This window comes from Brachyistius frenatus, unplaced genomic scaffold (assembly GCF_029030835.1).
Source record: "Brachyistius frenatus isolate BFR_SWC_R1_liver_20210118 unplaced genomic scaffold, ASM2903083v1 Contig_306, whole genome shotgun sequence".
NCBI lineage: Eukaryota > Metazoa > Chordata > Actinopteri > Embiotocidae > Brachyistius > Brachyistius frenatus.
Window position 1 is genome coordinate 332,501 of NW_027210905.1, and position 13,720 is coordinate 346,220.

Below are 13,720 nucleotides of genomic sequence, written 5' to 3' on the forward strand. Positions count from 1 at the left end.
TGTGTGTGTGTGTGTGTGTGTGTGTGTGTGTGTGTGTGTGTGTGTGTGTGTGTGTGTGTGTGTTAGCTCCGTGGAGTCGGTGATGGGCGTGGCGGCTGCAGGAGGAACATTCAGCATCTTACTGACAGGAACGCTCTATCTGCAGGTCGGACACACACACACACACACACACACACACACACACACACACACACACACACACACACACACACACACACACACACACACTAACTCAAAAGTGTGGATGGTGAGACGTAACTCGTAAAACTTGTTCGTGATGGTCGTACCTTCCTGGCGTACGTCTGTGCCGGGCTTGGAGTTGGTGTGCAACGGCAGCAATCGCTGAACTTTTAAAAATAAAACAAAATAATTAAAAACCATAAAAAACAGGCCAGACGCTCTGAAACGCGTTTTGATCTTCTTCACACCGAAATGGCTGTTTTGCTTCCTCCGTTGAAGAAGGGACGTGTTCGTCGGGTTATTTTAAGAACACGTGACGGTTTTAATGAAGTTGTTGCTCAAAGCAGAGAGGATCTTTAGAAATTCAGATTTGAATAAAACCAGGAGAAACTGTTTCTTTTTCGTTAAGTGATCAATTTGAGACCTTTGGACATTTAATAATAATAATGATAATAATAATAATAGTGTTTGTGTGTGTGTGTGTGTGCAGGCCGGGGAGTACGTGTCGGTGTTCGTGGATAACGCCACCGGCTCGGCCGTTTGCATCCTGCAGGACTCTCTGTTCTCCGGGATCCTGCTGGGAATCTAACTCACGGTCACATCAGGAGACCAAACATCCAAACTCGGACGCTGAGATTTCTCTACGAGGAACTCCGACGATTCACAACATCCGAGTCGCAGACGTTTTAAAGGCCGGACGTATGAAACTCGCACCTGAACTCCCTTTCGGTGTTTTTTTTTTTTTTTTAACCTGTTCACTTTAATGCAATCGGACGTGTTGGAGCGTCCTCTAGTGGACATTAAAGGAACTGCAGCTGTAAGGGATCATTGGATTTATTCAATGGTGATTTATTTTTTAATAAACCTTTATATTTAAGTTGTTTCATGCCAAAGACGTGATGATATTCAGCTCCGAAAGGAATCAAAGGAATTATCATCAATGACAAAAAAAAAAGACTAAGAGCTGAAATGAAAGACATTTCTTAAAGATGCTGAAAATAAATCAGCTGAACAGAAGCTTCAACAAATAAAACCATGATCCTGTGAACACGGAGACTCAGAGTTTTGTCTGTACGGACGGATTTGATGATGTCATGTTACTTTAATATTAATATTTATTCTCTGGTTGTGTTAAACAAGTTGTTAATATTTCTCATAATAAAAACTTTCTACTCTCTGTCAGTTATTGTTATTGATCTTCCCACATTATAGACTGCGTGAGAAAATGGACGTCGACACTTGAAAAGTGAAGCCAAAGCTGACTTGCATTAAAGTGCAGTACCACTGAGGGCCACCAGGGGCTGGCTTTAAAAAAAAAAAAAAAAATCCAAAATAGACTCCCATTCAAAAAGCATTTCAACTCATAAAATACAAAGTCAGCAAATGTTAGGCCTCTAAGAAAGCTGTTTTGCTATGTTTCATGTTTGATTGACATGCCTGTGGTGTCAGATCCCCCTCCTCCCTCGCTCCTCCCCAGCCCGTCCAAATACGGTCATTTCTGGCTCCGAAAAACCAAGTCGGCCACAGTCAAAATACCAAACTCGAGTTTGGCTTGGCGTGAAGTAAAACTGCGACAAGGCTAACTGTTTTACATGTTGTGTCTTGTTAAGTTACGAACTCTTCAGCAGTTCAAACTTGTAGTCAGTTGGTTTAGTTTAACAAGTTCGGACAGATATCAAAGCAACAACCTCAATGTTCAGTAGATGCTGCGTAAAGTTACTGCTGAAATAGCCCAAATATCTCCAACACCGACCGCAGCTAACCGATGCCAGCTGCTGCTAACACGAATCAATTCAACAAACAGCAGACAAACTGTCCATTTAAAGCTGCACATAATATTTAGCTCCATTATAAACACACTTTCTCTTTTAGACAACTGGTCTTTCAGAAACACTGAGCGCACACACACACACACACACACACACACACACACACACACACACACACACACACACACACACACACAGAGCTGAAAACACGCTGTGTTTGGAGGAGGCTCGAAGGTGAGATCATCATAAAGTGGCGCCTTATGCTTGGCACCGGGCCATGAAGACAGACACACACACACACACACACACACACACACACACACACACACACTCTGAGTTACCGTATGAGGTGTGTCGACAGAATAACGAGGGCTGCATGACGGCCCTGCTGACAGCAGCACCCCCCCCCCCCCCCACACACACACACACACACACACAGGATAAACCACACACCATGTGAGCAGACTTGTAGACTGTAAAATTGTAAAGCAACAGTCCAACTAGACTTTTTACACCAAAACAAGATAAACAGCAGCTCAGACGTACAAAAAGCTGACGCGTGTTTTTTAAAATGTGCAGAAAGAAAACACGAGTCTGCAGGTGAACCAGGACTTCAAGCTGGACGCAAACAAAAGCAAGTTAACACAGTTATATCGAGAGCAGGTGAATTGACCATCATAGTTTCAGTGTCACTGATCTGTACGAACAAACGGTGTCGATACTTCTGCAGTTTTGTTTTTGCCGAATAACCGAACTGCAAGAATCAAAAAAAGCTCACAGACTGTTTCTGTTGAAATGTATTATAACAATTTAAAATAACTTAATTGTTTGTGTTTTCATTTAGGGAAACTTAAAAAAAAAAAAAAAATCTCCATCATTAAATAGACTGAATATTTTTCCATCCACATTGTAGGAGTCCAGTGTTTTTTTTTTTTTTTTTAAATGACCTCCTGTTTTTCTAACATAATTTCCTATAAAACTGACACGTAGTTTTATCTCCATGACTACCCACCTCAGGATGAACTTAATCCGACGTAGTGCAGGTGCTTGTTTTTACAAAGCAGGTAAATCCAACATAATTTCTTCTTCACTCACCGGTCGCAGCAGCAGTCGACTCACTGCTGCCACTCATGGCGGAAACAGGTACTGCAACAAAACTGATCCAGACGTATGACTGTAAAAGCAAAATCAATACACTGGATGATTTATGGATATCGGTGGCGTATCAATACATTTTAGCTTCTTCTCTGGTTTCTAATGTTTGTTTCTAATATTTGTGAAAAAAAATTATACAGACAAATTGCAGGTCGAGCCCAAAAGCATCCAAAATATACAAAAAAGAAGGACACAGAATTATTTTAGATTCTCTCAAAACAAGTGTTTTTATATCTGTAAAAAAGTGCTTTTTAGATTATGTTTTCATGTCATAGCTCGGGCTCGTATCCGTCTGCAGATTCAAATATAATAAACTGGAGCTCAGTTATCTTACAGGCTGAACGAAGAATCGAAGTCGAAGTTAAAAGTACAAAATTAGTGTTTATTATTCAGAAATCTGACATGAAAGTAGTTCACAGCAAACAAATCACATAAATCTCATATCTACGTTTTCAGCATCTGTACGTCATAATTTTGTAGTTTATATTTTTACAGCTGCCATTTGATTTTGCTCAACATTTTAACAGTTTGTTTGTGGCACCAAAGGAACAATCCCGCATGTTAGCGCTGAAGCTTCTCAGTTTTTCACATGTTCAATAAACAACATACAGTAAATCAATATTTGTCTTTTAGACCAATGATGATGTTAACTGCTCGCTTACAGCTCCATCAAAACAGAGTACATCCACTTTCCAATAACTCCAAAGGGTTTTTATCTTACGAAAACCAGGACGGATAAAGTCTGTCTTGTGTTACATTAAACAGCAAAAATATCGCTTTGGAGTTACTGGAAGATGGAGTTGTTGTTGTTTTTTCCGATGGAGCTGAGCTCGGCTAAAGTCTTTAAATATGTCGGATTGTTCCACGAACCTTATTACGGACAAGCAGTACTGACATGTTAAGACTAAACAAACGATTCAAACAGCATTAATATGAAAATATATTTGTGTAACATCGTGTGCCTTTAAAGCTAAAGTTCAGTTTAGTGCCTTGATTCAGTGTTCGATTTCAGTTAGCTGTTTTTTTTACGAAGTCGCGATTACTTTCTCAAATCAACTCGGTGCCAAATACAACTTAAGTCTCTGCTAAATATGCCAGAAAAGCGCTGACGTCAGCGGAAATAAAGCAATTTATCTTTTATCACCTTCACGGTTTACTGTTCTCGCGTTGCTCATAAACTTGTGACGATTACGGTGGCGCCAACTTGTGTCGTAAATTAACAGAACAAAAAAAAAAAAAATCGACCAACTCGTATGTGCGGAGTCGAGTCCAGTCAGATTTAGTCGGGTCGAGCTGCATTTACATCAGGCCGAGTCCGGCTGAGTGTTTTTAATTTCACAGCACAAAAATCTATGGGCTCGTGTGTGTGGATTCCAGTCGCCTGAAATTGACTCAGGTCGACTTGAGTCCGGTTTAGTAGAATCAAGCTTCGCCCGGTCGGGTTTAGTCGGGCTACGTGAAGCTGCTGAAAATCAGGAAGTGTTTCGTTTTCATAGCGGTGACGACTGTATTGGTGCCGTTCGTGTTGAGCACCTGGTTTCTATCGGTTTCTTTTCTTAAAGCTGAGTGGAGCTGCATATTCACATCGTCTTTTCAACCGTCACCTAAAACCCAGAGAACCTCCATTATCGGCCGCCGTAAGACTCGATGATTGGACTTCACCTGCTGTGCGTCGGGGTCACAACACACGCACGCACACGTTAGACCTTTCGAAGTCTGTAGCGGAAGCGGACGTCGGCGGCGGGCAGCAGGACTCCCAGACCGGCCCGGCTGGAGTCCAGCTTGGCTCGTCTCTGGCCGTCCTCCAGCTGAAGGTCGAAGTAGAGCAGCAGCAGACACACGAACTGTTTGATCTCGTTGACGGCGAAGTGGCGTCCGGGACACATGGACGAGCCGGAGCCGAACGGCATCAGGTAATACTTGAGCTTCTGGCCGTCTTTGTAGAAGTCCGTCTTCAGTCCGCCGTCCTGCAGGTAGCGGTCGAAGCGGAACGTCTGGCGGCACACAGAGAGAGTCGTCAGCAAACATCTGCACGGCGAAATCCGACGGTGGCGTCCTCTCGCGTCAAATTTAATCATCTTTTATCACATATTAACCTGAATTTTTGTAAAATTGCTTCCTTAATCTCTTGATCCCTCCCCACCCCCCAACTTTGATTTAAAGTCTGTCTTCCTTTTCATTTAAAATGTTGTCTCATCAACTCTATAATATTAAAGTTAACGTTTTCTCAAAATGCCAGACTGCTCCTTTAATACAGGGCTTCGGGATTATGGCTAAAATCATAAACATGTATTTCATTTGTGATGATTGTTATTATTCATTAGTGTTTGGAAGACAAAATGTGTTTTATTGTAGTTTCTGGTATTTTTCATTCAGTACTGAAAGTGACCGTTATATATATATATAATTTTTTTTTTTTTTTAAATACCGCATTTCAGTGTTTCTAACGTGATCGCAACTTAATATACAAGTCAACAAACTTTAAATTAGCATCAGAAAATCTTGATAAAACAAGATTTAGATGCAATTGCGTTTAGCAGTGACTCGGTGGGCCTCAAATTGGCTACTTTATAGAGGAAACAACAACAACGACAAAAATAAAAACAGCAATCAATTAATATAAATGTCATCCAGATCAGAGTGTTTGGCAGCGAGAGGTCATTCAACTGACTTTTAATTTGAAAACTTCCTGATTTTTTTCCTTTACTTTGCATTGTTTATTCACCGTTTACAAAACATTCAGGGATCTTTTTAATGGTTTTCTACAATGATTATATTTTTATTAAAATGTTAAAATGTTAGTGAAAACGACGCTGAAAATCTCAGGACCAAACAGTGCTGCATTTCTCAATTAAGGTGCAAGTTAACTTAAAATGTGATTGTAACACTGTTTTTAAATGGTTTTCTGTGGTTTAAGAAGTTTTAGGGCCAAAAAAAAAAAAAAAAACTCTAAAAATTTAAATACCAAATGCTATTGAACGCAATTAGAAAAATGTAAATATTTAAGGTATAAAAAAAAAAAAAATGGCATTCAGGTAGTTTTAAAAAGATTATTGCTGTTTAAAAAAATCATAAAACCCTCCAGATAATCCATTAAGAACGCCTAAAATATTACAGTCCGGTCATGTATACAGTCCCATTAAAGGAGCAGTCTGTAGGATTTAGTGGCATCTAGTGGTGACATTTCAGATTGCAACCACTTTGAAAGTCCCTCTCTAGTGTTTGATTTGTCTTTCCTGGGCTACTGTGGAAACATGGCGGCTCCCTGGAAGAGGACCAGATCCCCATGTAGAGATGAAGTGCCTCTTTTTTAAAAATTTTTTTTTTTTAAAGGGAACGAAAACATCCGGATCAATGGAGCCTCCCGAATCCTACGGACTGGTCCTTTAAAAGAGTTTGTTGGGTAGATTTGAGGTCAGAACAGATAAGAGCGTTTGATTGATTGATTGATTGATTGATTGATTGATTAGGTGTTGATGGGACGTGGTACCTGCGGTTCCTCGTAGATCTCGGGGTCCAGGTGCATGCTCTGAGGGTACATGGCGATGATGTCACCTTTCCTGGTGGCCATCGAGCGCTGGGCGTCCAGCTGCAGAGTGAAGTCCTCCTGAACCACCCGGATGTTCATGGAGGCCGAAGACAGACGGAGGCTCTCGCTGATGGCGCTGTCTGAGGAGGAAGTGAGGTCGTCATTCGTCAGGCAGGTGGGCGGAGTCACATCACTAAGACACGACTGACCGTGTGTGTGTGTGTGTGTGTGTGTGTGTGTGTGTGTGTGTGTGTGTGTGTGTGTGTGTGCGTGTGTGTGCACGTACCCAGACGGAGGAGCTTGTCCAGCTGCTCCCTGCTGAGCGTCAAGTCTTTGTCGCTTCTGAACTCGACCGCGTCGTCTCTCAGGACGTCCTGGATCTCCTGCCGGACTGCGTGCAGGGCGGCGGGGTGACTCACCAGGTAGTACATGGCCCAGAAGGTGGCCGGGACCGTGTTGGCCACGGACGCCCACAAGATGGCGAAGTGGTGGGCTGAGAGTCGGAAGGAGACAGGGAGTCAGAACTCACCCGAACCTCACCCACATCTGACCCAGACCTCGCCAAACCCTCACACCCTCATCTGACCTTCATCTGACCTTCATCTGACCCTCATCTGACCTTCATCTGACCCTCATCTGACCTTCATCTGACCCTCATCTGACCTTCATCTGACCCTCATCTGACCTTCATCTGACCCTCATCTGACCTTCCCCCGAACCAAAGAGCTCTCGTCTACCTGCTTTGTCGACGTCCCTCAGCATGTCGTACTGATCGAACACCTCCGATCGTCTCCTGATGAACTGCGACATGTTGGACCAAAACGACATCCGGTGCGGCAGGAAGTGGTCGATCAGCTTCTCGCGGATCGCCTTGGTCCTCCCCAGCAGCCAGATGGGGATCTCGGCGATGAGCAGCGGAAACATGGTGTCGAACTTGATGAAGTCGTCCCTCAGCACGCCCATCCCGCTGTGGCGGCGGGAGGCCCCCGGCCTGCCGTACATGGTGAGGAAGGTGGCCTCGAACATGACCGAGTAGCAGAACTCGTACATGCTGCCGCTCCTCCAGCCGTCCTCCTCCTCCTCCCCCAGGTGGTCCTGACGAAACACCAGCATCAGGTTACCCATCATGCTCTCCGTCAGCGACGTGAGGCCTTTGCCCTGCAGGAGGTGGAAGGAGCGGCGGATCTGCTCGTGCAGGCCGGGGAACTTCCCGCCGATGACGGGCGGGTAGCCGAAGGTGAAGGGCGCCGCCCTGTTGGCGAACTCATGGAAGTCGAGCTGCCGGCCTTGTTTGATGATGTTCGGGTAGAGTAACGGGTTCATGATGAAGGTCATGTATTTACCTGCAGGTGCAACAACAAATACTTTTATGAAAAGGAAACACAAACATCGTCACAGTCTGTTCAGGTGGATGAATTAAATTCAGTGTTTTGATGTAAACATTTCCGCTACATATTTTGGAGTTAATAACTTCATTTTAATTTAAAATTTAAAGTTACCAGCATCAGAGGCCTAAACATGGAGCTGCAGGGTGTTTTCGCTCTCTAACCCAAACCTAAACTGAGACTTTAGTTTATTTTAAAACTTAAACCCCAACATTATAAGATGGGGGAGGGAGGGCTTGACGTTAAACCTGATGAAAAACACAACAAAACCCCCATAAAGAAACCAGTGAAAAATAAGACCATTCAGAAGCTGCTTGAGAATCTTGAGGTTTTTAGGTTTCCTTCAGTATCACAGCGATCCAGTGAAAGTGGTCTCTACTTCCACGATCCACTGCAGACAGGCGCTGCTCACAGATAATTCAGCTGCTGTTAACGGGACGTTTTCAATAAATATGAATAATTTTAGGTTAAAAACGGGGCCCAGAGACAACAAGATGATATTATCAAGCTCACTGGTTGCTGCTCTGCTTACACTGTCGGTTGGCTTCATGCCTGTGTTTACTTATTTCACTCAGACTGAGTTTCACTCTGAGTTGATGAAATGCAGCTCCAAAGAAGAAAAAAAAAAAAGAATTAAAAGTTGAATACGAACATCACACTGAATTTAATTTACATAGTTTGAGAGACTTTACATATATTCGGACCAGATTAAAACCATTTAACATTCAAATATGCAGACAGAAACTTTTTAATTATCTTTCTGTGCTTTTACTTTGTTTGGTTTGTATTTCTTGTGTTTTTAGAAAGCTGTGTTGTATTTTTAATGGGTGAACTAACGGAAACCTTTGACTGCTCTTTTATCAGACGGTTTCAAAACACCAACCTGCTATCTGGACAGTGAACACATCTCCGAACTTCTCCTTGTGCTCTTCGAGAAATTTATGGGCATCTTTTCCAAACTCCAGAGCCTTTCCCAAGAAGGGAATCCAGCCTTTTATTAAAGGAGGCTCGCTGTCTCGTCTGAAAGAGTGACACAAGAGAAATTCATTTCATATGATTCTTTATACATGTCGGAAATTTTTCAGGCCTGGAACAGTTTTTTTTGTTTGTTTTTTTTAACCTGACTTATTGAGTAAACTTTCCCACAGAGTTAATGAATCACGTCAAGGACTTTGGACCTCAGGTGCTCCCAATCTGACAGGTTGTGAAAGCTGAGCAAATTTAATCATGATGTGATATCAAATACTTGACACTCCCTTCTCCTCCTCCTCCTCCTCCTCCTCCTCCTCGCTGACCTGAAAACTGAGAGGTGAACAGACCAAACCTCCTTTCAGAAGAACACAACTGTGCACTTTGTGTTCTCGACACAATGAGCTTCATTCTTCTGTTTTCTGTCGTCCTCATGATGCACCTGCTGCTCTGAGAATCACTATTTGGTCTTTGATTGTTTTAAAAAAAGAAAAAATACTCAAGACTGTTGTTTACAGATTCTGAATCCTGCAACACATCTTTAAAACCAAGAAACCACTTTGGTGACGATTGAACACAACTTTCTGCGAAGAGCTCACCTTTTCAAATCACCACAATGCTTAACACAAACTTTTTTTTTCTCCACCATCATCATGAGGCGTCAGATTGTGTCCGATGTTTAGACTGGATGACATGAAGAGACAGAAGACACCGAGACTGACTGAATGGTCTCCAAGACGACGAATAAACCCACAGTTCTTATTTGGCCTCTGAGCTTCAGCACATTCAGTGCGAAATATAGAGTCACAGAAGGACATTAAAGAGCCGAGTTTGCACTTTTATTTGAGAGGTTTTACACCAATACCGACAGAACGGTGTTGAACACAAAGCCCAAAATATTCAACGACTTGCCTCTCTTTTTTAAACGGAGAAAACACAAAAGGTCACACAAGGTTCCGGGATATTTGGAGGAAAAACAAAAAAAACGACCTTTACGATGCAAAAGACAAGACGTAAAGAGGATTCACCTAAAAGGTTCAAACCTCTGGTCAGATTTAAGAAAAAAATAAATAAAACACAGGTCAAGACGAGTCTCCACCTGAGCTCATCGTCGGTTTAATGAAACTGAGGCGGTGAGCAGGACGTCGCCGCTTTCTCCACAGGAAGTCAAAACAGACCAACTCCCTTCCGATGAAAATCACTCGGAGGATAAGTAAGTATTCTCTTCGTTTTCTGCGGTAAATCAGACTTCACAGAAAGTCCTAAGAGCCTACAGATGAGATGATAAACCTGCGTCTTAATCCACCTGCTAACACCACTATCTCTAATGGATAATATCAGTTTAATAAAGTAGGAACACCGAGAGACACTTTTCTCTCTTTAAGCCTTTTATCGAAGTGTCCTCCACTTTAACATGCAGATGAAGCACCAAAACGTTTGAGAGTTCGTGTCTGAACAGGACTTAATGAAGCTTATAATGCAATCATGTTGCCTAAACCACCTGCCTTGGTTTTATGAAGGCTTGAGTTTGAACTAAGTTATAGCTGCAGGAAGGCAGAAAACGCCCCAGAGTGTGTTCACAGTGAGGTGATGCAACATATTTCTCAGATATTAAGAGCAGCTGGTAGTGTTTGTATGTTTTTACCTTTGAACAGAGCAGCTGTTTTCCAGAGTTAACAGTATTTGAGCTCAAAAACAACTAAAAAGAGACACAAAACGACCTTGAATTGATGCAAAACAACAACAACAACCCCCCCCCCGCCCCCAAAAAAACCAACTACAAATAAAAAGAAACGACCATAAATAAGGAAACAAAACTACAAACCAAAACAACAACCACAAAGACACAAAACAACAACAAGGACATAAAAACTGAACTCGAGACACAAAACGAGTCCAGAGACAGTGAAATGTGTTCCTGCTGATGGTTTAGTGGGAAGCTCAATTTTTCTGCTGCGGTTGTTGGAAGTGGAGCGACTCCGGCGTGGGGGAGTTGCTGGCTGAGTTCACCGACCACCGATCGAGCGACACATTTTGATTGAGGACGAGTTACAGTTTCCAGCTTCAGTCCCTTCAGATTTTCAGCACGCAGTTAAATCAGAGTTGAGGTTTTTTTGGGGTTTTTTTTTTTGGAAGGGAGGATATTTCCCGTGATGGAGCCGCACCAGCAGCTCGCCGCTGCCTCCACTCTTTGTGCTTTGTGTCAGAGGAATGTGATTATCAAACGGCCGCTTCCTCCTGAGAGCCGGTGGTCTGGTGTTGTCCGAGGACGAAGAGGAACGTCCTCCATCTGACCTACTTCTTCTTTTAAAACACACACACACGGGACGGAGTTCACTCAGGGCGGACTGATGTGAACCCGATTCTGCTGCTTGTGTCCCGGTGGACGTCTCGATGAAGCTCCTATCACCCTCATCGTCAGCTACTGTGCTGATTGGGTTCTCCCCTCTTGTTTCTTATTCATTATGTCCCAGACCGGATGACTGTAAAGTAAACTTCGGTATTCGTCTGCCAGAATATCCTGTTTGTTTATTCTTCAGCTTGATGTCCTACTTATGTCCTTATTTTTTTTTTTTTTTTTTTGGGGGGGGGGGGTGTTGCGGGGGGTGGGGGTGGAGAGGGGGGGGGGTTAGATGCAAGAGCCTGATGAGCAGCTGGTAAACATTACCAGTGGAAAAAACCCAAATATGCAACAATAACATGAGCAGATAACAGAACTTATTCTGACAGAAATGATTCACAGGTTAGCCCAGTGGTCTTCAATCTGTGGCTCGGGGCCCCTCATTGGGTCAGAGGATGGTTAACAGGACAGAAAAGCACTAAAACCTTCACACATGTCTGCAGAGCTGCACCTTTAAACGGGTGAAAGTTCACCTTTGACCTGCTGCTGCCTGAAAACTTCACTCAGACAGAAAACAATGGGAGGAGACTCAAGTTTAAATGATCAGCTAATTGATTTAATTGATCAGAAATAAAGATTAAGTACATTTTCAAGCAAATATTGTGAATTTTTTTGGTGGAATTTTCGTGACCACATTTTTCTTTTCTTTGTTGCACTGCAACCTGAACAAGACCTGTGGAGATTAAAAATGATTTCACTTTTAACAGTCCAAACAACTCAACGAATCAATTCGTGGACAAATAACCAACAAATTAAAAAAAAAATATATTAAAAAAAATAATCGATAATCAGCCAGTAATCCGTGTCACTGACGGATAAAGAAAGGAAATTATAATTTATAACAATGAACAGTCTCACATTAAAGATCACAACTCGGGATCAGGACTCAATACAGAACTGAAGAAATTCAATTCAATCGGTAAAAGTTATTTAAGTTCTGAAACTTTTTCTCGTTAACGGACTATTTTCTTCGCCATCAGTGCGGCGGAGAAACACACTGACACAAACAAGGATGAACTCGGTGTCACGGAACCGAACCGGACCGAGTCACAGAGACCCAAACGGTGCCAGAGTGAAGCGGGTGGACTGACCTCTTCCTTCGGCGGAGGACGCAGAGGAGCAGAGCGAGCAGGCCGAGCAGGAGGAGCAGCAGCGGAGACATTATCCTGCTTCTGTCCGGAGCCTCCGACACAACCAGAAACACTGTCACGCTCACGCTCACACACACACACACACACACACACACACACACACACACACACACACACACTGTTAACACACACACACACACACACACACACACACACACACACACACACACACACTTACTGCTTCCGGCCACGACCTTCAAAATAAAATCCCTGAGCAAAACCTGGTTGGAAACAGGTTTTACTGCAGATTTCTTTGTGATTATATATTTTTTAAAAACGCGTAATAATAAATCCTGACAGATTTGTGTATTGATGATTCGAGGTCAGTCACAGATGAAAAGATTAATGAGTAAACTTGAATCAAGCACACACAAAGTTCTTCGCCTACATTTCTTCCAATCATTCGAGCAGCAGAAATGTATTGTTGCCCTGAAATCAGCATAAAATTAAATATTTGAAGAGATCAAATTATAGATGAGCGCAAAAAAAAAAAAAAAAGAAATAGAGAATGTTATTTAATTAGTTAAATTAATATAAACAAGAAAGTTCTTCTGATTTAATCTGATTAAACGCAGCTGGATTTGTATCCAAAAAAAGGTGAACAAAGTGCTGTACAACTTAAAAACAGAATCTAAACCATCAGACACAAACATTTCAAGATATTGAAAAAAAAAAAAGTAATTAAAACAGAATTAAAGTTCGAATAAACAAGAGTAAGGAAACGACACACAAGAATAAGAGCAGCAAATAACAGTCAAAAACAAATTGAAATAATAATAACACAAATAAAATTAAGGCCTATAGCCAAATTAAAATGAAGTATGATATAATCTGGTAAAACCAGTGAACGTGAACATATTTTCAAATGCTGACAAATAATTGAAACAAACGTGTTAATCCTTCAAAGCGGTAATTTATACGGCCAACTTGTTGTTATTGATTAAAATGGGATTAGATAACAAAAATTGTAACTCCGAGCCTTTATTTTGAAGGCCAATAATCATAACTTCCGGTGCCATCATTCTTCGTGCCTCCTCTTGGTCCAGACACGCGCTGTCCCGCAATGACACGAACATGTGACTCATCAGTAAAATATGATCAAAAATCAGAGCCGGATGAACGATTTTATTCAGAGATGTTCATACAATTATTGATCCACAGCTTCTGTCTATTTTTAAACA

General features: G+C 42.2%; 2 protein-coding genes across 2 annotated transcripts in view; one reads left to right on the plus strand and one right to left on the minus strand.

Moving 5' to 3' along the window:
* The window catches only part of LOC138635397 (erythroferrone), an 8,225-nt gene extending 6,868 nt beyond the window's left edge, over window positions 1–1,357 (plus strand). The window contains exons 7-8 of the mRNA XM_069722826.1: window positions 67–145; window positions 671–1,357. Of these exons, the coding sequence (XP_069578927.1) occupies window positions 67–145; window positions 671–769 (178 nt within the window). The 3' untranslated portion in view covers window positions 770–1,357. The remainder of the gene's footprint in view (window positions 1–66; window positions 146–670) is intronic.
* Window positions 1,358–3,465: 2,108 nt separating this feature from the next.
* cyp7b1 (cytochrome P450, family 7, subfamily B, polypeptide 1) lies at window positions 3,466–12,606 on the minus strand. Its single transcript, XM_069722824.1, has 6 exons — window positions 12,480–12,606; window positions 8,902–9,038; window positions 7,371–7,976; window positions 6,920–7,126; window positions 6,595–6,773; window positions 3,466–5,098 (listed from the first exon to the last, which is right to left on the minus strand). The coding sequence occupies exons 1-6, from the start codon at window positions 12,548–12,550 to the stop codon at window positions 4,805–4,807; spliced, it is 1,494 nt and encodes a 497-aa protein (XP_069578925.1). The 5' UTR covers window positions 12,551–12,606; the 3' UTR covers window positions 3,466–4,804.
* Window positions 12,607–13,720: the final 1,114 nt, after the last annotated feature.

Excerpts from the sequence above, each read along its gene's own strand:
- cyp7b1 (XM_069722824.1), bottom strand. The coding sequence starts at position 12,550 with ATGTCTCCGCTGCTGCTCCTCCTGCTCGGCCTGCTCGCTCTGCTCCTC. Across the intron at positions 9,039-12,479 it reads GTCCTCCGCCGAAGGAAGAG|ACGAGACAGCGAGCCTCCTT; the intron begins GTCAGTCCACCC and ends TCACTCTTTCAG. Across the intron at positions 7,127-7,370 it reads GAGGGACGTCGACAAAGCAG|CCCACCACTTCGCCATCTTG; the intron begins GTAGACGAGAGC and ends TCCGACTCTCAG.